We start from the raw sequence: 27,893 nt of genomic DNA on the forward strand, positions 1-27,893 counted from the left end.
CAGCTGATATTATAAAGGCAATTAAAGTGTGGGGTGTTTTTTGGTTGGATGGGGTTTTTTTTAAAGATCCTTTCATAAGAAAGTAGTATTTCCACAGAACATGGTGACTATCATGACAGACACTCCCCTGCCCCCAAAAAAGAGAAAAGAGTAAGTATTACATTATGAAAACATAGAAAACGTATGTTCTGACAGAAGATAACCTAAATTAAGGTGTTCCACCCAAAAGAAAACATATGAATGCAGACTACAGAAGTATCAAAATAGAATCAAATCTGCTTCTGTTTACTTATTTATCTCTAAATTTGGAATTAAAGTTACCATACCTGGGCCAGGGCTATGAAGACCCTGTTACGAAGACAACACTCTAAATGCAGATTATGGTAGTTACCAGATGCATATCCAACAAAAGAACCTGTGAATATCTGCCCTATTATGCTGTCCTGAAACTACTGCAAGAGGTGACAGTCAGTGCACGTTTATTTGATCTTTATGATGATATATATACTGCCATGCTTATAAATCCTGATACTGCTTGAAATAAAGTCTGATAGAAGTCTGACAACACACTGAGGAGCAAAGTAAGAGATGAATATGCAGAATGAAGTTCATGAATGATCAGACATGAGAAGGAGGAATAAAGAAGGCCTTTGACACTATTTTCGGTCTCAGAATGTTAAAAAGCTGAGAAAAAACATCTACAAATCAAATAAACAGAATTTAAACAAACCTGTCCAACCTCAAATGCTATTTTTACTGTGTGTGGAGTTATCTCATTCAATTAGCTCAGTGATTGAGAGGGCAATTTTTAATCAGAAACTACTATCACAAACATGACACAAGTGCAGAAATCCCACAAACCACCCTGTGAAACTATCTATATGAGCTCAGGGTTTCCCAAAGGAGAATTTAAACTTAAAACCTGGCAGCCTAAACAGTGACTTATGCGACCTCACAGCATTGTGACACACAGTTGTCTCCCAAATATTCTCTTATGTGAACATAAGCAGGTTTCAAAATTGCTTTAGATGAAGAAAATACTCCTTTAAGTTTTGATAGCAGAACACACAGTCAAAAGACAGTATACATCAAGTAATAACTGATGGCAAACATGTCACACCATTCGTGGTACAAAACTTAATGTTATACCATTTGCAGCAACTGTAGGAAAGCGGACAGAAAGGAATGTTTTGATAATAATGTTGCAAAGTTAAATTTTGCAACTGGACATTTCAGATAGATAATTACTATTTATTTTAAATGATGGTCACAACCAATTTAATCAGCAATGTAGACTATTAAAATGCCAGTTTTTGTCAAAGTAGGTATTTTTGATGGGTGAGAATTATGCTCCTCTTCTGGAAATTTTAAGGTTTACAGGTGGAAAAGCAAAAAGATGACAGAAATTCTTGATTGCCTAACAGCCAAGGAAGCAACGAGTGCAGGAAAGAGAAATCCTTTCTAGACAAGCCAAAATAATGCCACCAAAACAAATTTGGAGGCCTGAGAAGAGTTTTTCATAGACTTTATAATCTTAGAACAACACTACTTGTACCTGTTTTACAGCTGCTTACCTTGCACAAGCCAGAAAGTAGAAGCTAACCGGTGTGGTGGGTGCAAAAAGATTAGAATTGAAACAAAAGTACAGTTTCAAGAACTTCCTGCATGTAATAACTTAAAGGCAGAATTTTTGAGAGAGAAATATAAAAATCCCCTAAATAATGATTTTTTTCCCCCCGGAATTCAAAACATTTGCTGTTATTTTGCAGCCACTGTGCTTCTAAAAGTCTAAAATGTGAAGCTGAATAAGAAAATTTCAAATAAAAGTCGACTTTAGTATTAAGAGGAAGTTTCTAACCCTACAAAATACTTCATGTGAATTTGGTGTCAACTGCTGATTTATGTGTTAAATGAGGATACCCATTAGCACCCAGACTACTACTGTAAGTTCTAATCAAACCAAAGACTATGTAAAAATCTTTACTTCAAAGATTTTATATTTGTGTGTGCACGTGCGAGTCATGCAAAATTGCTGAAAAAACAATCAACATGCGCTGACTGAATTTTAATTTGTTAGATGTTACAAAGTAAATTAAAATCTTAATTACAGAATTCTTCATGAAGTGTTATTTTAGTATCACTGAATTTAGTTAGTACATACAGAATTTTTCAAATAGAGGAAAAAAAATTTTTTACTAAATAAAAACTGTTATAATATACTTCCAAAATAAAAACACTGCCATCAAGGGGGCTTGTCTGGAGTGACACTGATTTAATAAAACTTTGTCCACTAAGAGCTTTGTATAGCTGATGACATAAGTTACAAAAGTATTTTTACCAGGTACTTCAATATTGAAGTTTGGTTTAAATTACATACTTCAAGTAGGTCAACCGGTCTGAAAACTCTTAAAGAGTAAAGAGGTGTCAACCAAAATGTGGTAACTGCACAGAAATGTGAAGGGCACCATAAAATAAAGATAATATCCTAAGCAATGCTACAAAAAAGTTCATATTTACATTACAGGCATTTTTTTGTTCTCATTGCTTTCGATTGTAAAAATAATTACACGCCCATAAACAGCAATTATAGCTTGATTCAAGCTCATGTTAAGAAACAAAAAAAAACCCAACAAAAAACCCACCCACAACAGTACTACAGTATTATACTTTTAGGAGCAGATAAAGTTTAAATTTTTCAGAAAACTTCTCAGAGTAGGAGTGTCCTCAAATTCCAGTTGTTTATTATTTTTACACTCACATTTCAAAGCATTTAGCTCTCTTTATCTATTTAACCTTAAATTTTTATGTGTTTTCAATACTTCTCATCTAGGAAATGGCTGTCACAAGTTTTCACATATTCACATTCAGCAGGTAGAAAGTTAAAGTTGGTTGCCCCCGTTACAGAAAACGATGCTTAATGAAAAAACAAAAACAAAAACAAAAACAGAACTTGTGAGAAAAAAATGTCTTCTATATAGATAGGCAAAAAAAGCGTTGCATTACAAGATTCAGAATCTGCACTTACTCTTTACCCCTTTCTTCCCCTTTCGTTCCTTCTTGTACTGTTCCTTCAGTTTACTTATTAGTCCCTGGTCTACATCCCAAACCTCAGCAGTTGGGGACAGGTCATCTTTGTCTACATGCAGCATATTATTAAAAGAAAAAAAATCAGCAATTGGCAATGCAAGCTGTTGGTGATTTACTATCATAGCTGTATAAGAGCATTAATAAAAGTTCTTAATAAATCTTTACTTTAAAGGTGCAGTCTCAGTTTTAAGTACTATGTCTCATTTCATACAGTTTTCCAAGGCACTGTATAATCAGTTACACATTTGAAAATTGTATGTTAATTTGTTACTAAGTAGCAAACAAATTAAGCTTCATAAGTGATTGTTTATGTTAGATACTTCAAAATACACAAAAATTCATTGGTGTTCAGAAATGATTACTGCATCTTTAGAAAGACAGTGTTAAGAAATTATTCAGCCAGTGTTGAATAAGCAAATAAAAGTATTCATGCTATATCACTCATGAAAATGCAAGCTGAGTAAGTCAGTGCCAGTTTATTCATGAAAACCACCATGCATCCTCTCGCACTCATTCTACATGCACAAGAAAGAAACCTTGGTCCTACATATAACCAGAGAAACAAGTCTATAAATACAGCTTTTTACACAAACATGAAAAGTAATTCACATAGGTAAGTTAACATCCCACTGCATTCCAGGAATTAAATTACAATTAGCAGAAATACAACATATCACAGTAGTTTCAGAAGACATGTCTTTTTCTGTTTGACAAATATTGCAGTTAATTATGCTCCAGGAAAAGTCAAGTCTCCACTTCTCTAAACTATCCATCTCAAATATTTCTGGAAACACAGAACTAGTAAAAGGATAAACTTGTTTCTTAGACAAGGTAAATTTAACGCTTGCAGAAGGACTTTTGCTAAAAGACAACTAGGCAGTTAAGCTTATGCTCACAAATTCTTTAGACTTAAAATAATAAAACTAAGTTCCTCAATTACCAACTTCCAATCATATCTACAATAGCAGTGTTTTCATAAAACAGCAATTTTTGAAGTTAAAACCATTGCAGTCATAAAAGTGCACAAGAGGAGCCATACACAGCAGAGATGAAGAAACATGCATTTAGGATGCAAACAAGTAGGAGTTATTCCAAGTACATGTTTCATGACAAAAAATGACAAAGAATGAGAAGATATCCTAGGATAATGATGCATCTGCTGAAAGACCATCATTCAAATAGGGCCGATCAATGACAAAGAGAAACAATCTTGATCAACGAGGTGGAATATAGAAACAGCAAGGCTGGCAAAGGCATAAAACGGGAAGCATAATGGTAAAGACCCCTGAGCTGTCCACAAAGAACTGTGGAGAGGGGAACGGAACAATAACATCCTACACCAAACTGCAGCTACAACTACCAAACTGCAAACAAAGACCTCAATCTTTATGATCACAGGGTCAAAACACTGACAGGGAAGAGTAGTGATTAGTCAGGAAACACAGGAAGCACAGAAAGGTAAGTCAGAGGATATGCCCAACCAAAAGAGGAAGTAAATTAGGAAAAACAGCAGGAAAAAAAAAAAAATCCCTAAAACCCAATGAAAGGAAATTCAGTTAAGAACAAATTAAAATTAAAAGAAAAAAAATATATCCAAAGCGCCATTAATAAAAGGAAGATAATCAGCTAGGTTGCAGCGTTGCAGAGAAGGATTCGGGAATTAAACTGAACCAGAAGCTGAACATATGTAACAGAAATCTAATGCTGTTGTAAAAAAACAAAAGCCACAACAAAACTGTCATTCAGGTATGTTTTAAAAGGTGTGGTGTCTTAAACCAGGAGTAGTCCACATAATTCAGTGATGGTGACGACAAAATTGAAGTAACATGGCCAGTCTGTGTTCTGCACTAGAAAATGTCTGTAGACTGCAACACAAACAGGGCATTTAGATATCAAGACAAAGAATTTGAAGGAACTGGGCTCATTCAGTCAACAGAAAACAGGAAAACGTAAGCCTGCAATCATAAATACTCAAAAACAATGCTACCAGCTGCTGAGATGTAGGTCATAAATAGAAAACTAGATAAAACACTAACTCTGATTAACCAGAGAGGCTGTGAAATGAATTTTAATGAAGATTTTTAGGAAAACCCAGCAGTGTTTCTCTCGGGTATGCCTAGATATACTTAGCTTAGAACAAAGCCATGTGTAACCAGAACACCTCCGTAATCCCCCCTTAGCAGTGAACTTCCTCAAATTGCCTGCAGTGTTTATAACCCACACTAAACTGACATCAGGACAGCGCAGAGGATCCAGGATTTCTACTAGCCAATACCATTTAGTGGAGAAAGGATTTTTTTTTCTATTAAAGGTTTTTTAGTTTTTTCTTCTTAATTTATTTAAAGGATGACCCAAGAGACTCTGAATTCCAGTCACACTCTGCCACACAGAATTCTGGGCACAGTCAATCATTCTCTGACTCATGGTCCATCTGCAAACAGAACTTTTGTGTTTCATGGAGAGGAGAAATTCAGTGATGAACACATAGTTAGTCATTGAAATAATAAGCAGAATAAAAATACTACATAAGATGTAATATCTGTAAATATGTAATATTAGATATAAAAATATGTGTTTATTCCTGTTTGCTTAAGCAAACAGAAGTTCTGTATGCATCTTGTTCTTGATGATACTGTACCACCACAAGGCATTTATAAATTTTTAATCTAAAAATGTACATTCTTTTTTGAATGTGCTGCATACTTTATTTAACACTGTTTGAATTTGCTCATCTTTCACTATTTTGAAGATAAGCTGCTCCTAAGTAAAACATGTCGCGTGACAGGACACTTTAAATCACAATGTCTGAAAATAATTTAAGACTCAAAGTATATTAAATGAGGCACTTAGAAAAAAAGAATGTGTCCATAAAAAACAGTATTATAGGAAGGAAAAAAAGCAACCCAAGCTTCCACACTCAGTGGCTGGTTTACAGAAGTCTCCAATAGCAAAAATGTAACTATCAAATTTGTTGATGAAATACTTTAGCATATCTAAAGTTAGACCTGCAGATAATATCTTGACGATTAAGTATTGAAAGTAATAATAAAGCAAGACTAGGCAATAGGCTTAGAGCCTAAACATCAAAAGTTTGGTTTCCAGATACTAAATAAAAGCATTATAAAGAAATACACATGTAAACATTTTCATTTTTTCCAGAGAGCCTAAATCTTTGCAAGAGTAAGAAGTGATAGAAGGATGCCAATGACAGGAAAACTAAAACGGGAAGAAAAAAAAGCTGAGAAAATAGAACAGAGCAACTATTTACATTACAAAGATAAGAAAAATATGAATTATCACCGAAATACTAAAGTTGATGGTTGATGCAATTGTTTAGAAAGTAATGGCAAGTATTCATTTAAATTAAGTTCCCCATCAAAAACAAATAAATAAATGGATGGACCTGGAGATTTCAAGTAGTAACAGTTTCACAGAGTTCAAAATAATGTAACAAGCTAAAATAAATTGGTTTAGGCAATGTATTATTTTATTTTAGAAGCCATTTAAGTGGGACAATATTTGAAATGTTATTTTTCATAGGTAATAAAGAAGCATTGACTTTAAATATTTCAAATTTACACACTGATCTTTAAAAAAGTGACACTTAACCACAAGGCCTCAGATTGCATCCTTAAACATCCATTTAAGGAAAGAACAGCTGTACTAAAATTGGTGACACACTATAAAAAAGCATTGCTTCTACAGTTGGAAGTATGTCTTCTGACTCATTTAAATAGTAAGTTAGTACAAAATACACAATAAACTTACAGATATTGTTCTCATATGGCAAAACTCAGAACACATACTTTTAAAGATGAAAGTACATTTACATTTATTTCCTCCTCTCCACTTCCTTGCCTCAGACATGAGCATTTTGATAACAATGGAATTACTGTAGTTAAACCAGTTGTCACAAAAAAGCGGTCACAAGTGTGTACAAAATCCCAAAATGCTCTGCCTCACTTTTGCTATGGGTTCACTTAAACTGTAATGAAAGACATTCAAACTGTTCTCTAAAAAGCGTGGTGGGTAAATTTGATTCTTAAAATAGATTTTAAAATTTTATTGCATTTCAGTTTTAAGTTTGGGACAGCAACTGAACCACTCAAAAACAAACGTTTAAAAATTTAACTTGTAAAGTCAGCATTGCAAATAAGTCAGAATCCCCCCATTCTGGGAAACTACCCAAGAAGACAACCTGAGATATAACATACTGGATAGCAATCTTGGAAAGCAATGATTTGGAATTTCAACAGACAAGCTAGTTCAGTAAGTTTCAGCAGTCCACTGTGAAACAATGGATAAATCTTTGACTGCATGAATTATGGTATCAATAGTGCTAAGACTGATGCTAGAACCAGAACTTTCTGCATCACTATACATCTGAAGGGATGTTGCAAACAAAGTCAAAACCCTGGCTTCAGGGCCTATGAGACATCTTATACAGAGAGATTTGCCTGTTTGGCTAAATAAAAAGATGACCAAGGAACTAATCAAACAACATCGCCTTCAAAGGGGAGCAACACCAACCAGCTAAAAAGCTTCTGAAAATAAGATACGTATTACCAAAACTAAAGGTAACAGTTTGTCCAGCTTCATCTTTCAACTAAAAATAAGACTTGAGTTTTAAAAATAAAGGAAGGAATGCATTCTAATCCTTGCTACCTTCAAAATCAAGGCTGGATGATTTTCCTGGAAGATGTGTCTATATTTCGATTTCTGTAGATGTGTCTATTTTTTTTGCTCACTGAGGTGTTTATCCAAGTATGACAAATTAATTGTCTCGATGACATAAAATGGTGAAACAATATGATCAAGTGGCACTTTTTGGCCTTACAATGAAAGACTTACAATATGTAACCACAGAACTGCTTGTACCACAGTTCAGAAACTAAGATGGTCAATCTGACAATTCAAGGCAGATGTGAATTACTTAGTTCTTTATTCTTTTTCCTACCCAAATTCTCTCCCTCTTTCAATTTCTTCTTTTGAAACATGTAGGCTCCAGCTCTGACTTAGCATATTTTGTTTCACATCAAATTAGTAATCTACTTATTTTATTATCTACTCTAAAATTCAAATAAATAAATAAAAAGTAGGGCTGGTACAAAAGTGGTTTTTTTGATTCCACGAATGCAAGCCACATTAGCAATAACATCTAAAATTTCAGCCAGAAAAACTAAATATACTAATTGCCCATTTTTACAAGTACACCAAAGATATTCATTCAACTTGAGCACAAAAAGTTTAAAGCTAATCAGAAACAAACAGGAAAACAAACAAACAAAAATCTAGATTTGAAAGCAAATTTAATTCACGTATAAAAACATTCAGAATCCTAGTCTTTCTTATTAAAGAAAAAAATTCTCCTCTTTTAGTTTTGGAATGAAAACCAAACCAAATGTTAACTATAACTGTATGTGTGCCAACTACAACAGCACATCTATGAGAAAGTTCCAGCATCCAATACGCTATCATCTAAGCATCAGCATTTGATCATCACAATCATCCACACATCCACACCACCTTAGTAAGGTATTGCAACTCTTATGTACTATCACGAACAAGTATTCCGTTACTTCTAAATGTGTTTGTTAGCATCTTACCCCACTCTGTTCCATCTCCTGAACTTCGAGCTTCTCCAGCTCCCTCACCATCTTCAGCTGTCACTAAAAAATCAAATTCTTTCAAAGCTTCTTCAGTATCAGGGTCATCTGTAAGGTCAGCAGCTAAACCTTCATTACCAATCTGGAAGTAGATAAACATTTTTCTGCATTTGAATCACAAACAGTTTTCTACTCAAATATTTACGTTAGAATTGGTATAGATTACTCTCACTGAGTACTCGGTTGCAGGGGAAAACTTTTTTCAACATGAAATGCAGAAAAAGACACTAAGATACAGTCAGATATAGAGCTGCTTATAAAAAAAAAAGAGCACACAACACAGTCTAGTGATCATTATGAAATGAAAAGAATACTGACACTAGCTTTAGCAACAAAAACAATGCCATACATCCTAGTCTTCATTTTTTATTTAAAATATATCAATTGAAAAATCTTGTTGTTTTTCTTGCAACATCAACAGGTCTGCAGAGAAGCTTTACAAACAAACTGTGTTTTCCACTGGTCCAGAAGCCTTTCTTCCCTTTTGCCTTCCAGTTCTACTTCAGTGTTAAGCATAAGCTTGGAAAATATGTTTTCAGAAAAGTCTTGTTTTACTAGTTCTACCACACCTTCACCTTACACAAAACAAACAATCCCCCTACCAAAGCATCAGTGAAAATTTTCTTTCATTCGGCAGGTGAATAAAATTACCACACGGGCTTATGTTATGTTGCTATGATTTGCACAATATTCTTACACTTTTGCAGAAAGAGACAAATTTTACAGCAATAACTATAAATTATCCTTCTGCTTTCTATAAAAAACAAGCTTTGTCAAGAGTCAAAAAATGACACTACTATCTTCATATGTGCTTCTGATTTACTTATTAGATAATCTTTTTATCAGACTATCTACTGCCTTAGAACAAAAAAAGATTTAACCAATTGCTTGATTAATACATTTACCAGAAATACAAGTTAATACCCAAAGGTATGGTGGAAAACCCTTCCTGACAAGTCAAGTTGGGAGATTATGACTTGTGTCAAGCCAAGCTAATGCTGCTAGCTATTTAAGAAAATTCAGTGCAGCCAGAGGAGCCATGCTACAGAACACTCTGCTGAGCAAGAAGTAATAAAACTGTCAGTACAATGTTCATAGATCAACCTCTTTACATGAAGAAACCCCAGTGGCAGGGAGACTCTTCCAGTACAGAAGAGAAAGAACTAACAAGGAACAGGAATGTAGTCTATCCTATCTAGAAAGCTGCTCACAGAATGAAAAATTAAAGAGGAAAATAAAATAGAACAAAACTTAATTGAACCTTAAACAGAAGGTTACTGGAGACAAGTCTCTGCCAGGCTCTTAACATTTTTAGTAAAAAGCTGCATAAAAGGAAGAACTAAAAACATATTTGGCACGGAACTGATTTTTTTTCCCATTACTTAATTCAGTTTCTTCTAAGGAACTGTCCCTACCTTCTCCAAAATTCAGAAAGGATGCACATTGTATTGTGCTAAATTTGCCTCATAAGTCACTCAAAGTATGCAAAGAAGCTGAGATGGCCAAATCAGTCATCTCTTTCAGCAACTAATTCACTTTTGCAAACAGGTTGGTTGTTTGGGTTTAAGTTTTCAAGGTAATACATTACTAAACCACCAAATTTACCAATAATGCATCTCCTTACAATCCATTCAGATAATGAAGGTACAACAACAAACATTTTAACATGACACATTTATAATTAAAAAAAAAAATTAAAAAAAGTCTTTTACTTTGTGTTTCTTATTTATCCGGTGCTTTTCTTTTCCTTCTGCAATATCTTCTATCATGTCACTCTCCTCTTCTTCATCACTATCATCTGCATTTTCCAAGAAGTTAAATGTTTCAAGAACATCACCAGAATTCCTACATAAACACATTAACAGAGAATCCTTTTTACTTGCTGAAGAGATTTTAGAGAATTAATCAGATTAAATGCAATTGCCACCAAACAGCTTAAAAGCTTTAAAACTAGCAAAACAACAGAAATAGTTGTATGAAGAAGTTTCTACAGCTGCCCAATTCCTTATTATAAAAGCACCACTCAACAGAATCTTTCCTTAAAATAACAACTCCAAAGTGGTTATATGACATAAATTCACATTCAATACACTATATATTTTTCTGTATATAAGTGTAGTATACATATATGTATGTAATATAGATACATATGTTCCTACGTATAATCAATTTCAGTTAAGTTCATAATCATTCAGTCATCTACACTCACAGGTGTTCAGAGACTCTAGAATTGAAAGTTCAATGTGAACTGACCAGTACATATCAATGACTAAGCAAAACATACTTATACTTTATGCATTTCTTATCTCTTCACTTACCGTTTGATTTCCTGTCCCTTTTGTTTTGATGAAGGAGATTCACCCCCATTGAGGATTTGTTCCAAGTTCTTTGTCTCTACCGAACCGTTTGGTTCCGAATTGGAGAGCCCAAGCAAAGACCTTACCCGCTGGGAGCGTACATCCAATATTGTATCTGTATAACCTACTTCCTGAAGATACCTAGATGCATTAAGAGAAGAAAGGGGAAAGCATATTTGAGGGAAAAGGAAAGAAATTGGCATTGATTGTTAAAAAATAATGCCACTGTTACATCATTTATGGAAAATAAGCTTCATCGCTATCCATCTGATATAGAAAAAAACTTAATCTGTACTGCTTAAAGCTCAAGACTACCAAGTCCTGAAAAGTGAACCACTATTTGCACACCTCAATTACTCCATTTCATAAAGTAAACATATATACAGCTCCTCATACTTCAGGGAAAAGTTTGAATAGACCAATATTCAACAGTGTTACTTACTGTCTTAGTAACTGTCTGCCTTGCTTCCAGGTCAATTGGCTATTTTGAGGTACTGCGGGAACCTCCGTATCTTTGGTTTCTTCTGAAAGATATAGTGTCATAGTTGGGTGGGATTTTTGTTCTGGTTTGGGTTGGGGTTTTTTTGTTTGTTTTTTAGGAGATCAATTTACTTTTTACAAGACACCAATGAAACTAAAAGCAAATCTTAAAAAAAAAAGCTTTAAATTAGGTGCAGTCTTATGCAGTATTTTTTTGATTTAAAAATATTTTTTTCCTAATTCTTTGCTGAAGCATAAAACAAATAATTTAACAGAACAGAATCAGTTAAAAAATCCTGACCCCTTAAATGCAGAAAAGGAATTAGAAAAATATTTAACTTGTACACAAAAGAAAACTTTGCCCTTGTCAGCTTAAGTGTTACTGCTAAGAAAACAGGCTATATCTCTTTCACAAAGCAGAGGTGCTTAGAAAGCAACATGGAAAATATAGTTAAAATAAGAGAAGCAGTGACATATATCAGCATTTAGAGAAAGCAAACATTTCAAGTTTATCACATCAGTTTACTATCAACAATTAAAATCTAGACCCACTGCTCTTTTACTATGGCAAAGACTATAAAACATGGTACAAACTAATAGTTTAAGGATTTTAATATCTAACTTATACTGCTTTTAAACACATATGAAAAATCCCATCAAGCAAGAAATACGAATAATGAACTCTAGTTTCAACCAGGTATAAAGTACCCAAAATGTGGCACTTCTAAAGCAGAAAACAAACAAACCAACCCAAAGGGGGTGGATGGGGGAGGTGGGTGTGTGAATAACAATATGTAGGCCACAATTTTAAGGCACATCACACAAATACAGGCCAACAGTATGACTTCCCAAAGACCTGCATTTCCAGAGGAGCCGCGTGCAATTCTGCTTATTAAATAGTCCAATGGTGTCACGAAAGAATGCTTTCCTCTATCTGCGATATTGTGAAGAACAAAACTGTTATGATCAACTTTATATCTACATTACAAAATCAGATGAACTCCAGAGTACCTATAAGGATAGCCTAATTCTTCTCTTAGGAGTTTTTTCCTTGATTTAAGATAAAAACAGTCTCTCAACAAAACTTTTCCAGGCCAATGCAGTACAATTTTTTTTTTTCTTATTCTTTAAAAACTAGCATCCTGTAAAAGCACCGAAACCCAACAGTATGTCTTATGTTTACTCTGCACTTTGCTTTCCTTCTGGATGGATGGCACAATGGCAAAAAAAAATTAAATCCTTCAAGGAGGGGTATTATAAGCAATAATGAGAATCAGCAGCTAAATAAGGAATTGTGTAACTTTAAATAAAGCTTTCTTTGACATTCAGAGCTCTTTCAAAAAAAGTCAACTAATTTTGATTTTCAGATTAAAAAATGTTTACCCAATACCAAGCCTTTTGCTAGACATCTTCTCTATAACACACCAAGGGGGGGGAATGAAAGCTGCAATAAATTGACCAGAGCAAATCTAGAACAGTGTATAAACAAATTATACTAAAACAGGCTATTGTAAAAAAGTTACCTGATTCAAAAGTTGGCATTTTCAAGTCACCTTGGTTCAATTCTGTGCCATATTTTAATTTATGATATTTTGCCCTGAAAAAGTATGCAAATGTTTAACAAAGCAGCATACAATACTTTTATCAACTCAAAACATTCTACCATTCCCATTTAAAACAACCATACTAACACAATACAATTTATCCAAATAAGACTGTTGTGATAATTATTGCATCACACAATTATTTCTAGTCTTAAGAACACACTTTTAAGATAACCTTCTTACAATTATTCACAATTGTCAAATAGCTTATAGATGAGAGTTTAGTATGTTCTCCAAGAACGTGGGCTTTTTTCATGTGTGTCAGCTACTAAAGAAAACCTTTAAAAAAATCAGTAGATTCAACTATTTAGCAGAGATTATTTTTTAATTGTAGCACTGTCGTAGCTAGCCAACTGCACAATGATGAATGAACCTCACATTTAGGATCACTGCCTATTTGCCACCTTCAATCTCCACTTCAATTTCTCTCCTGCTCTGTCTTTGCTTTGAGATCTTTCCCTCTGAAGGACCAATGTTAGAGTGCTACATTCCCTCATCACATACATTCTCTTACTGATCTTCTCTTCCTTATTGGCTGGAGGCTTAACTTTCAATTCCTGCTCAGTCCACCTATGCAAACATGCCTCACTCCTTCCCACCTCCTGATCTCTGATCCCCTAACTTCTTCTCCACCGCTTTTTAAAAAAATCACTCTTGATGATACTATTTCCATGCAGGTATGCATGAGCCTTCCAAATCTTATTCTCTACCCAAGCTGCCCAACAAAATGACTTCAGCTCCCTTTACCTGTAGGAGTATCACATGAACTACTACCTACACCTATATCTTGGAATTCTCTAACTTTATCCTAGACATTTCACAATTTGACTTTTGTCTCATAGATCTCTGCAAAAATACTCAAAATCTAAGGGGAAAAGAGCTCTAGATGTTCTGCAGTATAGCCAAGGTGAAAGATCTCTGTAAAAAAGTTAGCAGCCACCTTTTAAAGAAGTCTCTATAAAATACAGCTGTCTTCGTAATTCTAAATTAAACATTTGACCGAAGTTTTCAGAGTAACTAAACTACATCTAGTCCCACCAATTTTAAAGACTACTCTCAAATATGAAACTTCTCCAGAAAAGATACATAATGGAATCTGTGCTAGACAAAACCAAGGTTTTCCAACAAATCTTCTCAAATGGCTGAGCCACTGGTGCAAGTTTTTCCAAATTGAAGGTAAAAGTTCATCTCAAATGCTGCCTGATCTATTTGATGGCATAGAAGATTTTCTTCTGAAGTATGGAAGTTTCTGCTAAAATTGTAATTAGGAACAGTCTCACTAACAAACTGTCAGTAGATGGCACTATTGACCCTTTATGTAAGATAAAGTCCCGCTTTTCGTAGCAACTACATTGTAACTAAAAAACTGTAAGGCTCCTGAAGGCTAGGTATTTGTGTGACCTGAATCTGACTGACTGCCAATTAAGCAGAATCATAATTTTTTAAATTATTTGTGAATATGTTCGTATTTCATCCATGCACTAGTAAGACTCTCTACCCTAGGTGCTCTCTTTAAGCCGAGAGACAAAGCTTTGTTCCCCGTTGTAATAGGGCAGTGTTCCACCAAGCCTTCCAGATGAAGTGTACATACTAAGATTTATGTGCCCTATAAAGTACTGTACATTTGGGGGTAAAAAAAAAAACCAAACAAACCAACAATCAAAATTAAAATAATTACAAAATTGTGAAGTTAAATAAAGCTGATAAAATGTTCTTGCTCAATTCATAATTGAAGCCAATAAAGCACTGTAATTGAAAAGGCAACCTAAATTTCTTCAATTTAGAGCTGTGGCAAATACTATTTAGGAGCAGTTTTTCCATTTTGGAGCTACAGTTTCAAAACATTAATTAAAATTCTGCTTTAATTGTTCATTAGAGAAGATAATGATGTATCTGATCTAAAATCATACCAATACTAGCCACTACAAATAAGCCAAAATACTGCTGTATGTAATGAGATCAGTTATGTCTTTCACATCACATCTGATGCTCAACTTCTATTTTACAGTAAGAAATGAATCTTATTAAATTCCAATAAACTATGTATTTGCACATGTATTCCTCTCCATGTTGTGACACAAACAAGGGTAATTATTACATATCTTGAAAATCAGTAACAAGCTATAGTGTTGTTGATGTGTCAGTGACATTACTCCCACACACAACACAGTTAATGAATTCTACAACAGGCATCTTTTGAATCCTTTGAGTACTGACTTGCTATTCTTCTAAGGCCAGGTTTCCATGAGTGAAAAAGTGAGAGGAGGAGAAACAATGCCCTAAGTTGATTTAACTGTTTGCTGCTATTTAACTGTTAAACCCTACCACTCAGTTGCAAGGATGTAAGCCAGCTCCAGTCCAAACCCCCATGAGGTCAACATATAGCCACGGTTTTACGATCTCAGCAAGTCTTATTAATTTAAGCAAAGCACTATGCTAATGAAGCTTGGAGTAGAGTGGCTCAGAGTACACAAGAGAAGAAGTCTGGCTGGGTCTGCAAATCACCATAAAGGAATATCCACTACCTACAAACAAAAAGTCCCATACATATAACTACTTAAGGCCTAATTTTATTACAGAAATTCATACAGAACTACCAAAATATTTAAGGACATTAAAATAATAAACAACATTTTACTTCTCTAAAACATTATCACACCTGTTGCACACATACTTAGAGATAAATACTAGAAATATCCAACTATTTTGTAACTACTACTGAATTTTATTTAATCTTACACACTGATGTCCTGTTTCACACTCTTTTTCTGAGAAATCGCAACAGTCATCATTGTCTGAATGAGTTTGTTTCTGACTCCCTATAATGTGGTATTTCACTACATGAAACTTTTTGACAGCATCAGGGAGTGAGCAACAACAGCAGGAGAAGCGGGGGCGGGGGGGGGGGAGGCAATCGGGTGCAACACTGAAAATTGCTGTCAAAAGTTTTCAGATCTGAAAATCTCAGAATTTATTTTGCTTTGGGGCTGGTTTCTTTTCATTAGTTGTTATTCTTCACTCACAGGAACAATGGCAAAAAATAATGTTTATTACCCTGAACTCTTCATTCAGTGCAACAACCAAGAAACTAACATACTATCATTCTTGGATGATTTACTGACAAGTCAGTACCTGCCTGCTTTCCTTACTCAATCCGTCATTCTTTTGCAATGAGAGCCCCTCAAACTACTGGGCATTCGCAGCAAAAAATAACAGATAGCTTCCTCGTTGCCTCCCACATATTCACCAATCAACCCCAGAGTTTCAGTTCCTGTTTTTAGCAATCTTCATGACAATTCTGGCTGGGACTTCAGCAAGGATTTTCCTCTTGAAAAGTATGCAATGTTGGCTTGTACCCACTAGCCGCAAGAACTAAATAAAGCAAACTGTATATTCCTGCTGTTCTGCTTCCATGGTACGTATCATTATCAGTTTCTTGCCCATCAGATGAATTTTGGAATTTCATGGGAAGTCAAGCTATAAACGCAGCTGCATTTCAGGGGAAAGCAGAAATGAGGTTTCACCAGTTCCATTCGTCTTCAAATTCTGCATTCTGTTACATGATGTCTTCCCACTCCAGCTGTAATTAACTGCCTCGGATTTATCTCAGTAAGTAAGCAATCCTCACAGCCTTATGGTGTACATCTGCAGAAAGTCTCTATGTGCAGCATGCAGTTTATTATTGCCAAAATAACCAAAATGTTTTCCTTCAACCTCAGAAAGTTACTTATATCCAAGACACTTGGGTCTGCCGTAACAGCACATTATTTCTTTGATATGTTCAATGTTCTTTAAAAGAAGAGTACACACACTCCAACACTTTGCATACTTTTCATCTGCCTTGAATCCAGAGTGACTTGCACATTACCAGTATGATATAACAATATAATTTTTAGTCTTACACTGGTTGGAAACCTTGAGTTACTTTCCATTTCGAGGACAGGGCTGAATGAAGAAATAGATCTTTTCTGCCTATTACTTCACCAGAAAACACATGATGTGCTGATACAGCCTTGTGTATGAACATATGCTGTTTTTCTGAAGCACCTTTATACAGGACACTTCACACAGAAGTATGTAGCCATCCTTGCCAAAACATTAGTTTTTAATACAAAACCAACTAATCAAAGTTATTTCTGTACTAGTCACTCAGAGTACTAATTCATAATGTAATCTATATTTAGACACACTTACTCTTGGACAGTAAATTTTAAAATGTCCAGATGAAGCCTCACTACACTTTGCTACAAAAAAGCAAGTTTAACTTTAGTCTGGCAGGAACATTCCCCCTCAAATCAAAATAAACAAAGGCTACCTATTTTGTTGCCTGATCCTCAAGATGTTTAACACTGTTGGAGTCACCTACTTTTTAAGAACAAAATAAAATTAAATATAAGAATTGAGTCCACTACTGAAAGCATAGGCACATGATGAGATTATTTTCCTAGTGTTTTTGCAAAATCCACTACTAATTTTGGTCAAATGAAATAGCCAGGCAACAGAAGAGCATGAAGGTCTGAAGGACATTAGTCTGCATGGACTGAATGGAATTTTAATTTTTAAAGCATTAAATTAATGCTACAGAAAATGCACTGAGACCAAAAATTCTAGCACCTACCACATGAAAAAACAATACTTCCAAATGTAATACTAACTTTCAAAGGATTCTATTCTGCCACAAAATACAGTTTTGATCATGCAACACATACAAAAAAGTTGTAGGGTATCAAGAGAACAGTATTTTTCATTCTTTCAAGTTTAATACCACTGAAGAGCAGGTAAAGGAATAGTAAGTAATAGGTATAAATGTTTTTGGAACATTTATTCTTAGTATACCATTACTCTAACTCAGAAAAGGGGAACTGTCCAATTTGAGCTTTCTGTATTTAAGAAACAAGTCCAAACAATTTGAAAATTATGCAACTTTTGATTATGGCAGACACTAAAGTTTATCAGAAAACAGTGTAAAGATGACAACCATAAAATGTTTATATAAAGTAACCGTAGTATCATCTAGTAAAGATAGTTTACATAACGTGATGCAACTTTTAGTCTGTAAAGTATTGCAAGTCAGATAAAAGCCAAACAATTTGTATACCTACCTTTCTTGTTTTAATGCATATTCTAACATTTTTATTCTTCTCACTAAATCTTTCTTCAAATTTTCTTGACCCTTTCTTTCCCCTTGTAAAAACGCTATCCGAGCCTGAAAACACAAAAAACCAAAAGATAATGGATTTTATTCCATTATGTTCCCAAAACAATGAAGTCTGTCTCAAAAGGAAAAAAAAAATAAACTGTTTTGCATTAATCACTTCAGTCAGTCATTAACAACAAAAATATTTCTGTGCTAGAGACCAAGTATTATTTTCTGTCCATAAATGTTGGGGGTTTTGCCTTGAAATAAGGGTACTAAAGTTAGTATAGTAACTCTAAAAGAAGGCACAAGCAGCAATCATAGGAAACATTTTAACATATGCACACATTTTTTTTCCTTATGGCATTGTTAGCATCAATTGTTATACAGTTTCTTCCAAACCCATATTAAAATAGGTACACAGCATACTTTTAAGGAATTTAGTTTTTAATGACAGTATATCAAACAGATTAAGAAAGGGATACATTAATTCAAATACAGAATTTACAAATCCATTATACAGGAAACAACTGTATTTTATGGATTCACATTTTACTTACTACTGAAGACAGCTGAAGGTTAGACTATCACGAGAGAATTGGTTTTAGTGTGCTGTTCTATATGGAGAAAAATCATGTGTTGGTTTTTTTTTTTTTAAAGTATCAATCATACTACCCACCTAGCTTACTAAGAATCAAGGAAGCTTCCTACTTGCCTGCTAACCTAGTAGATAACAGTAAATTCAGTAGAACATACACACTATCTCAACTAGTGCAAAAGGTCTAGTGGTAAACTTTAAAGTAGTTGAAAAGTAAAGGTAGTAACTCTGTTGAGAAAAAAACAGTCTCTTTATTACGAAATGAAAGGACTTATATTTTGCCTTTTGCAAGCCAAAATCCTAAGGAAGACAAGGGAATTTGCAGATGTGAATACAAAAATTAAACAGTTAATGGTATTACTGGATTAGCCATCATTACAGGAAACCACAAACTCATTTGTCCTCATTATGACTTTAAATTGACTGAAGTCACTGGGTAGCCAATTCAAGACAAGATTCAATATAAAAATTTTCTTCGAAGAGGGATTAAAAGAACCCATAGAATAAGGAGAGTAGAGACCACACTGCCCTACAGAGCTTAAGATCAACAACACAATTTCATTGTTAAAGGAGGAGCAATTGGAAAAAAAAAAAAAAACAGAGCTATAATTGGCACCTAATCTATCCTTGAAGATTTTTTTTTAAAAGGGGCGGTTGTACATTTTCCTTACTCTCAACGGTTAGAGCCAGACACAGTCTAACCAGGAGGATAGCATTCTTGCATTGCTCCTTCCTCAAGACTAAGTGATCAGCCCTGATTTTAGCCCCTCCGGCCTTATGCTCAATGGTAAACCAAATTACAATGTGTTGTTCTACCTTGCATTAGCAAACTAATGATTTAATAAATTAAAATTTAAAATACTAGTGAGAACAAGGCAGTTATGAGTATTTCAGTTAGAAGTCTGTCACAAAAGTACTCTCAGCTAACCACTGCCACTTGGTGAGAAAGAATAATGCACCAAACACTGCATGGTAATAGAGAAGAAAAAAAAAAGAAAAATTACAGACTTGGTTATGATCGCACAGATATTTCAAGATAAAATGTAGGGACCAAGATCCAGAATCAGCTATTTTAAACAGTGGGCTCCCAATGGAAGGGGATGGAGGGAGCTGAGCAAACCCAGTAACTACACTTAACTGCAATTATGCTACTTAAGATTCTAAAAAATACTATAAAACTGACTCTAATCCAATAGAAAGTTAACAGCCTTCTGGAGAAAACTACAATTATGTACAATTTGCACTGCTCTAGTATCTCAGGCAGCAAATGACCAGACAATTTCACAAGCCCAACTTGTTATCCCAATTTTCACTAGTCAAGGATAAGACAACAAAAAGTAAACAGGGTCCTTACACATAAATGCAAAAGTACACATAAAATAGTTATAAAAGTAGGGTTTTTTAAAGAAGTGGTATGTGACATGCACATATGCACAACACCATACTTCAAACATTTGGAAGTTACTGCATGTACTCGGGCTCTTTTTACAAAAATAAAACCAGAACTAAATATTTTGGTAATTATCAACTAAAGAAGGTTATGAAAGCCCTTATGCTCTTTGACTTGAATGCAGTTCTCAACTCTTTTCAAAACTCAGGTCTTCTATAAGTGATAGTCTTCTCCCCTTCTATTAAGTCTTCTTTCATTGGCCAGCACCCTTCTATAACTATTTGACAAATCTTAGTTGCCAGCTGCAATTGCTGGGCCTTAATTTCATCCTCAGTTTGCTGACAATGGAGAGGAAAATAATATAGCCACGATCATACACAGTGGGAGGCATCTGCCTCCTAAATGCTCTCAGCCAAACTATTTCCTTCTTCTGGAAATACTTCTGGAGTACTTGGCCAAGCAGAATCAAGGCTCCATATATTTACTAGGTATTGCATTCTTTTCAACCAGACAGGTTAATGAGCTAAGTGATCTTGAGAATCAATACACTACAGAAATGATGTTATAAAAATAAAAACAAATACAACCCAAAAATCCACCCTACAAAAAAAGCCCTCAAGAGATCTTTTATATACAACGGTGTTTATAACAATCTTCACAGGGTCCAAAAGGTTGAACAGAAAGGTTGCCACACAAGAACACACTTTGTAGTTGGGTTCTTGACATTTTTGTCAATATTAGCAGACTTCTTTTAGCATCACTTTCTGTAATTGCTTCTATACACATTTGATTGATTTTGGGGATTTCTTTTTTTTTTGTTTCCCCTCCATTGTAACCACCACATGACTAAAACCTAACAGAAGTTATCTATGCAGAAGTTAAGAGCTTGATCTTTAGAAATATGGAAAAATCAATTTAGACTTTAGGAACACTTAGTCATCAAGACCCTTGATACAAAACCAAGAGTAAGATCACTGCAGATTTGCTGTATAAATTACATTAATCAACTTTCTTCCTAAGTCTTGAACTGAGCAATGAGGGGTGTCAAAACTATCACTTGACATATTGCATGACTATGAGCCCTAAGAATTAACACACAATTTCCCAACACAGACTTTTTTGAAAAGCAGTAAATCTCAGGTTCGATAAAAACAGATAAAGCAAACAGATCAGTCTCCCTCAGGGTTGTTGTACTAACTTAGGTTCCACACACAAAGACAAACACTTAAGAAAAGCTCTCTACATAATACAACTTCCTCAATCCTTAGATATTCCTTTCCTTTGAAACAATTCTCAGGAGAGCTAGATTCTATACGATTTATAACTATACTGATGATTAAAGACTGACTAGCACTAAAATTGGAAAACAAAATGGCACAGAACAATTTGGTACTCACCTTCCTTCCCTCCCTCCCAGTTACGACAGAATTCTTTCCATTGTCTTAAACCAATTTGTAAGTCCCCAGCCCGATACTAAGAGGAACAATCCGCCTCCTCCTCCTCGTATTTCTCTTCCCTCTACTGTGCTGACTTAGCTGCTTCTGCTGCCACACATTAAGTCTACTGAGGAAATAATTCTATTTACTTTTTACTCAGTTCTGAATTACATCAGTTTCCTGATCCTACTCTGTATAGCCATGGGAGTACTTAGGCTGGCACAAGGGATGCAAACAGGATACCAAAGTAACAGCTCCTTTCAGTGACAACAAGGTATTAGATCAGCCTAAACTGACCATGATATCATAACCTGCATGTCTAGGGTACAAGAGTTGCAAAAACAAGAGCAGAGACACTAAGAAAGTAAAATACAAGACAAGCCCTAACTCTTCTGAATTACAAATGCAATCAAAATGTATTTTTACAAGTATATTAGCAAGACCATTTCTTAGGGGAGATAAAACATGTTATTTTAGAGGATATATAAAAAACACTAGTTTTGTAAAGAAAAATATAGCCTCCCATGGCTTTAAAAAAATCCAGCTGAATTTAGTTGTGTATAGATCCTGTTAAAGAGTATTTTTCCCCACAGATAGGGCTATGCTTCAGCTTCTTCAAACAAGCTCAACCAGTAGCTTCTTTTTCAGGGCAGGCTCCTCCTCTTCTACCAGCCTGTCCATTTTCATATTTATGGTATTTTCATGGATCTCTGAGATCCACTATCTTTCTACAAAACTCAGTAACTCTTGATAACTCTGGTCTCCCTCTACACCTTGGCCCTCAGCTGTAAATAAGAGTACCACCACAAGAACTTGCCCAGTTTTATTATGAAAGTGAATTCAGGGAGCTCTGAGAAGCAGTTAGAGTGACAGATACTTTGTATTTGTGCAAGGATGCATGAAATAATGCCTGAAACTAGGCAAGATAGAATACAAGGATAAAAAGAATTACTGAACAGCTACTTGAATAGTATGGATCCCACTAAAAAGAATTGTCTGGGGTTAAATAACTACAGAATGCACATACAGAAGGGGGCAAATAAAAATTCTAACATATTCTAGACTTTGTAAACTTAATATTGTTTTAATGGTGTATTGCATTTGAGACAGATGTGCACTATATTCTGTAGGTGGAAGGAGTTTTTATCTTTTAAATAGGAAATCTGACCATGTGCAAACCAGGCAGTCTTTTACCCAACAAACTCCAAGATCTCAAATAAGAAACTGAAGTTTTCCTTGAATGGTAGGAATCACTGATTACAGTGATACTCCACATCCCTAGCATGCAATTACACTGCTTGATCAAAGTGTAACAGAAGATTTAAAGTAGTTTACTAGCGAACTTCCACATAACTTTAAATACTAAAAATACTGCATTTCACATAGAAGCTGATAAATAAAAATTTAAAGAAAAAATGTTTTCTGGGAAGAAAATGAGGATTTTTTTTCCCCCTTCTTTTTAAAGAAGCTTGAAAGGTCCTAAAACTTAAGAATTATTGCTCTACATTTCATACAGCACTACCCATAATAGCAGCATTCACATTAAAACTGCATTTTATTACTCAACTGCACAGAAACGTCTGTCAAAGACAATCTTCACGTTGATCATACTATTTCTCTTAGCCATTGAGGACAAAGGAGGAAAGTTATTACAGCATTCTGGCAGGTAAAATTGCGTAAGCAACCTAAAGGTTCTATAATAACTATATATAGGGTTTCACAGTCTTATTTTATTAATAAACCCTGATATGCTGAATTTGAAATATTCATCCAACATCTCAAAAACCTAGCAAAACACATCAAAGGGAAAAAGAGGCACAAAACCTGAATGGCAAAGCACGTAAGACTGATTAAAGGACTTCTCTTACGCTGTTGAAACCCTAACACTTTCCTGTAACAATTCAAACAATCAAATTCTAATGGATTTACCAACACAGGAACACACTCAGCAAGTATACTATCTTTCCATTTAATTTGTAAACATTGTTTACTCTCAGACTCTAGAAGTGTATTTCCAAAAAATTCAACTACATGTAAAGCAATGCCAGCTGCAATGCAATGCTTGTGTTTTGTTTTTCTAAAGTCCATTCAGACTTCTAGAAGGAAGAAAGGAAAGGCCTGCAGTACTTTTGAAAGACATGCAACACACTGAAGCATTTTGAATACACATATCCAGTGCACCCTGTTTTGGAAAACTAAAAAATACTGGGGAGGTGGAAGATTTGACTCATAACAGTAATTTAAGAGTGGACACACCTGTGTAGCTACTAATGTTCTAGTTCCCATTCCAAAAGGGAAACTGAACATAAGAGGAGAAGTCTTCACCTTCAGTTTTCAACACACAGAGTCTGAAACTTCATCTCATTCAGAACATCTAAACCATCACACATGTAAAAGCATTAAGCATTTAGAAGAGTTTTCTTGTATCCTTACAGACCTGATTATGTCTATACATTTATTACAATTAATCCTTAAACTGGCAAGGTATCTTCTTTCAGTCCTCAGTTGACTACTTTAAATAAATAAATTTTAAAACAAAATCAATCTTTATTTTGCAAATTTATCAAGCAAGATTCTCTCTAGTAAGCTGTGTGGTGAGATAGGTGTCACTGGTCATATCAGGGTCATACATGTTTCAAAGATATACCACTTTTAAAGATCCTGTAGAATAAAAAATAACTGGAAGACTTAAAAAAATAGAAACACCAGCTCTGCTTATGTTAACAGAAAACCTTTACTTCATAAAATAAGTCCAGGTTAAAGATGCAGGGGAAAAAAAAAATATTTCAACAACTAGTTAATACTATTGTACATTTGAACAACACTTACCAATGAAGAAGAAAATTTTCTGTGGAACCTTACGAACAGTCAGTTAAGTATCAGGTCAGTAACCACTGCACTTAAAGTAACAATGGTATTAAGATGTTTCCTGAAGGTTTCCTTTTTTTACAGATCTTTTCCATTTGAGCTGATGATCATTTCTTGCTCCTCAACTGATAGTTTTCTCGAAGACTCATCCGATCACTTTCTGATCGCTTTTCAAAAGCAATTCCTAACCACCAGAAAAGCAACATCCTTGAGCAACCGTCCCACAAGAATGGTAGACACAAGAAACCCAGCTAGCTCTAAGGAGCAATCTGGCAGGTTTGACAGATACAAGAGAATTTACTCATCTGTAAGTCCCCTTCAGTCCTGCAATGGGTATGGCAAAGACCAGGCTTGCAAAACTCTCTCCTTCCCTGAATCTGTCCTTTATCTTTTCCACTACCACCACATCACCCCTAGTCATCCCCCAGTCATTCAGATTCAGAAGTTGGCTGCTTTTCACTACAGGGCCAAGTACTGTCAAGTTTCATCAGCTTCCTTGAACAACTTATGGAAAATCCAGCCTTCAATTTCTTCTTCTATGTTAGGGTTAATCTTCTAAGCCATCACTTAAACTCAGTAAAAGATTGCCTTTATTCTGTCACTAGAATTTCCTTAATAGAAGCTTTTCATGGAATCATTTCTTCTTGTGCTATCCAATATGGTATTTAGGAACAGTAGAGTAAGAAAACTTCTACAACTCATGGATGTGTTTTTAAAGACTAACAACACCCTCTAAATTTCATGTTCTGGAAACTAAGTAAACCAATTGTCCATAGACTTCTACCCAGCAGACAGAAGCCAGCAGCAGGAGGGAAAAAAAAAAACCAATCCCACAAAGTCAGTTGAGACTACAAGTCCAAAAAAAGTTAGAAGCCATTAAAAACGATGGATTGAAACTCTGTTACAAAGAGCATTCTCCTCAAAGACTAAAACATACATGTCTAAGAATCAGAAACTAAATAAAACTTTTTTTTTAATAACAAATGTAAGTGCCTTAGAAGTTTATAATTCATTGACCATTCTTAAGCGTTCTTTATGCAACAGGCTTCTAAAATTTTGTTTCAGTTAAAAACTTACAAAATACTGAGCACAGTTCAATTTATAATAAGTTTTTCTTTTCAATTTCAGTCCCAGAGGCAATTCAGAAAATTAAGTTCCTGCTTTAAAAGAACTATCATTTTCCTGGAAGAAGATTCTATTCTATAAGACTGACTGATTAGATTAACTTCAGGAAAAGTGAAGTTAATCTGGTCATTATCATCAACATACTGTAAGAGACCTACTAAAATGCTCCATGCCAGTGTCAGAATATCAGCCACTGTCCCTAATATGCCAGCTCTCCTTCTCCCCACACACCTGACAATTTCTGCAGGCATTTTATTTTAGCATCATTAAAGACTCCTCCACTAGCAAATTTGCATTTCCTTTGCACCTCACATGCAAATCATCAAGAACATCAGCAATCTAAGCAGACCCAAGATCCAGCAAATTTTAGCTCAAAGCCATTAAACAGCCATTATTATTTCTTTAATCAGCTGACTGTTAACAGGAATGCTTGGAAGTACTAGATCACCTAACCAGACACAAATGCTCATTCTGACCTCAAAAAAGCTCACTCATTTTTACCTCCAAGTTATTCTACCTTCACCAATATCAATACAATTCTAATGAAAAATTACAATCTTTCCATTCAAACATCAAATTTAATGCCATCACTCAAGACAACTAAATAGCCAAGTAAAACATAAGCAGCAAAAGTATTTATTACTACTCATAAACACTTACTATTCTATGAAGAGTCTGGATAGCATACTTCAACTGCATTCCTTTAGCAGGTTGAATAATCTATGAAACATGTTTGAACAATACCTCCCAGGACTCTGAGGCAGTCACGTTTTTAATATTTTAAGAAAGCCCCGCAAACAAATGTAAATTAAACTAAGTTCTCTTTACAGTTAGGACTGTTTGAAAACATTAAGTATCCTTCCTCAAGAAAGTATGTACTTCCTGAAGATCAAGTCACATAAAACTAAGAATCTTACATCTGTTTTCTTAACTGACTTGCTATGGGACTTCAATTTGTTTCACATCAGTTTTTTCCAATAAATAAAATAAGAATATTAGCGTTCATATGCCTTTTACAGAAAAAAGTTAATATAGGATGTATTAACACAGTTTTACAGATCAACTTATGGTCACTTTCAACGGGACTACAGAAAACTGCAAGAACCTGAGTTACGAGTTTAATCTGCCAATACGTAGTTTGGTCAATGCCAAAATTTAACACAAAATACATCCTACATTCATCTTCAGTCATTGTTTCTTTATCAAACCACCTAGCAGGTCTCTGCCACAATATTCACAATAGCATAAACATCAAAGTTCGCTTTTGTTAACATCAAAAATGAATTGCTGCTGAAAGCCTCTCACACACATTACCAACCAAATGAAGCAAGAGGAGTATACAAAGAGGAAGGGGTGGGGGGAGACCCCCTCCTAAATTTCTTTATCATTTAACACAGCAGAGCTTGAGAGCATCTACCTAAACAAACCAGTTTCCTTAACATGTCTTTCACAGGCCTAGTACTTTTAGTGTCTCGATAGTTTTTATAAAGTCACACAATCTTTCACAAAATATTGGTAATAAATAGAGGATAGAATAAAACATCCTGTGTTTTTGCAGACTCAATGCATAAAACTCTTTGCTACATACAGCACCCAAAAATTAATATTTTTTTCACAGATTAAAATAAATTTTTATTAGACTACCGTTTGGTAATAAATTATTGAAGTGTTGCATTTTTAAAATTAGTTAAGTCACGGTATTTTTCAAATGTCTGTGCTGGAAAAAACCCACAACACAATTGCAACACCAATGTCAAAAGCTGAACTCTTGCCAAAAATATCAGCTATTAACTGTAAGTGCTCCCTCCTTCAATTAACAAGACTGTATACAGTATTTCCTACATAAACTTTCTGTTTTGGAACATTTTGTACATTATTCCAGTATAAAATGTTTAAGGGAAGCAAAGCTGGTGAGCAGTATCTTCTCTTTGGACAAACTAAGGAAAACAGACAAGAGACAAGCTTGTGGACAAACCAGAGTCCAATCACCAGGTTCAATAAGCAATAGCAAAACACACTGTAACCACAGATTACATTGTGTTCTAACCACTTGAGAAATACTCTTGACCATCACAGCTATGACACAAGTACAGCAAGTATTTTGAAGACATTTAGCATCACCACAGATGTCAGTTTATTCATGAA

General features: G+C 34.7%; 1 protein-coding gene across 3 annotated transcripts in view; it reads right to left on the minus strand.

The window, feature by feature from the left end:
• The window catches only part of STRN3 (striatin 3), a 69,129-nt gene that overhangs the window by 29,498 nt on the left and 11,738 nt on the right, over positions 1 to 27,893 (minus strand). Inside the window, exons 2-8 of one of the 3 annotated variants that reach the window (XM_075713372.1) lie at positions 18,297 to 18,400; positions 13,114 to 13,187; positions 11,553 to 11,634; positions 11,072 to 11,251; positions 10,466 to 10,598; positions 8,694 to 8,835; positions 3,026 to 3,136 (exon numbers count right to left, since the gene is read on the minus strand). In XM_075713372.1, the coding sequence (XP_075569487.1) occupies positions 3,026 to 3,136; positions 8,694 to 8,835; positions 10,466 to 10,598; positions 11,072 to 11,251; positions 11,553 to 11,634; positions 13,114 to 13,187; positions 18,297 to 18,400 (826 nt within the window). The remainder of the gene's footprint in view (positions 1 to 3,025; positions 3,137 to 8,693; positions 8,836 to 10,465; positions 10,599 to 11,071; positions 11,252 to 11,552; positions 11,635 to 13,113; positions 13,188 to 18,296; positions 18,401 to 27,893) is intronic. The other 2 variants (XM_075713374.1, XM_075713373.1) reach the window with 2 other exon arrangements.

The sequence above is a fragment of the Pelecanus crispus genome, chromosome 6, assembly GCF_030463565.1.
Source record: "Pelecanus crispus isolate bPelCri1 chromosome 6, bPelCri1.pri, whole genome shotgun sequence".
NCBI classification, from domain to species: Eukaryota; Metazoa; Chordata; class Aves; order Pelecaniformes; family Pelecanidae; genus Pelecanus; species Pelecanus crispus.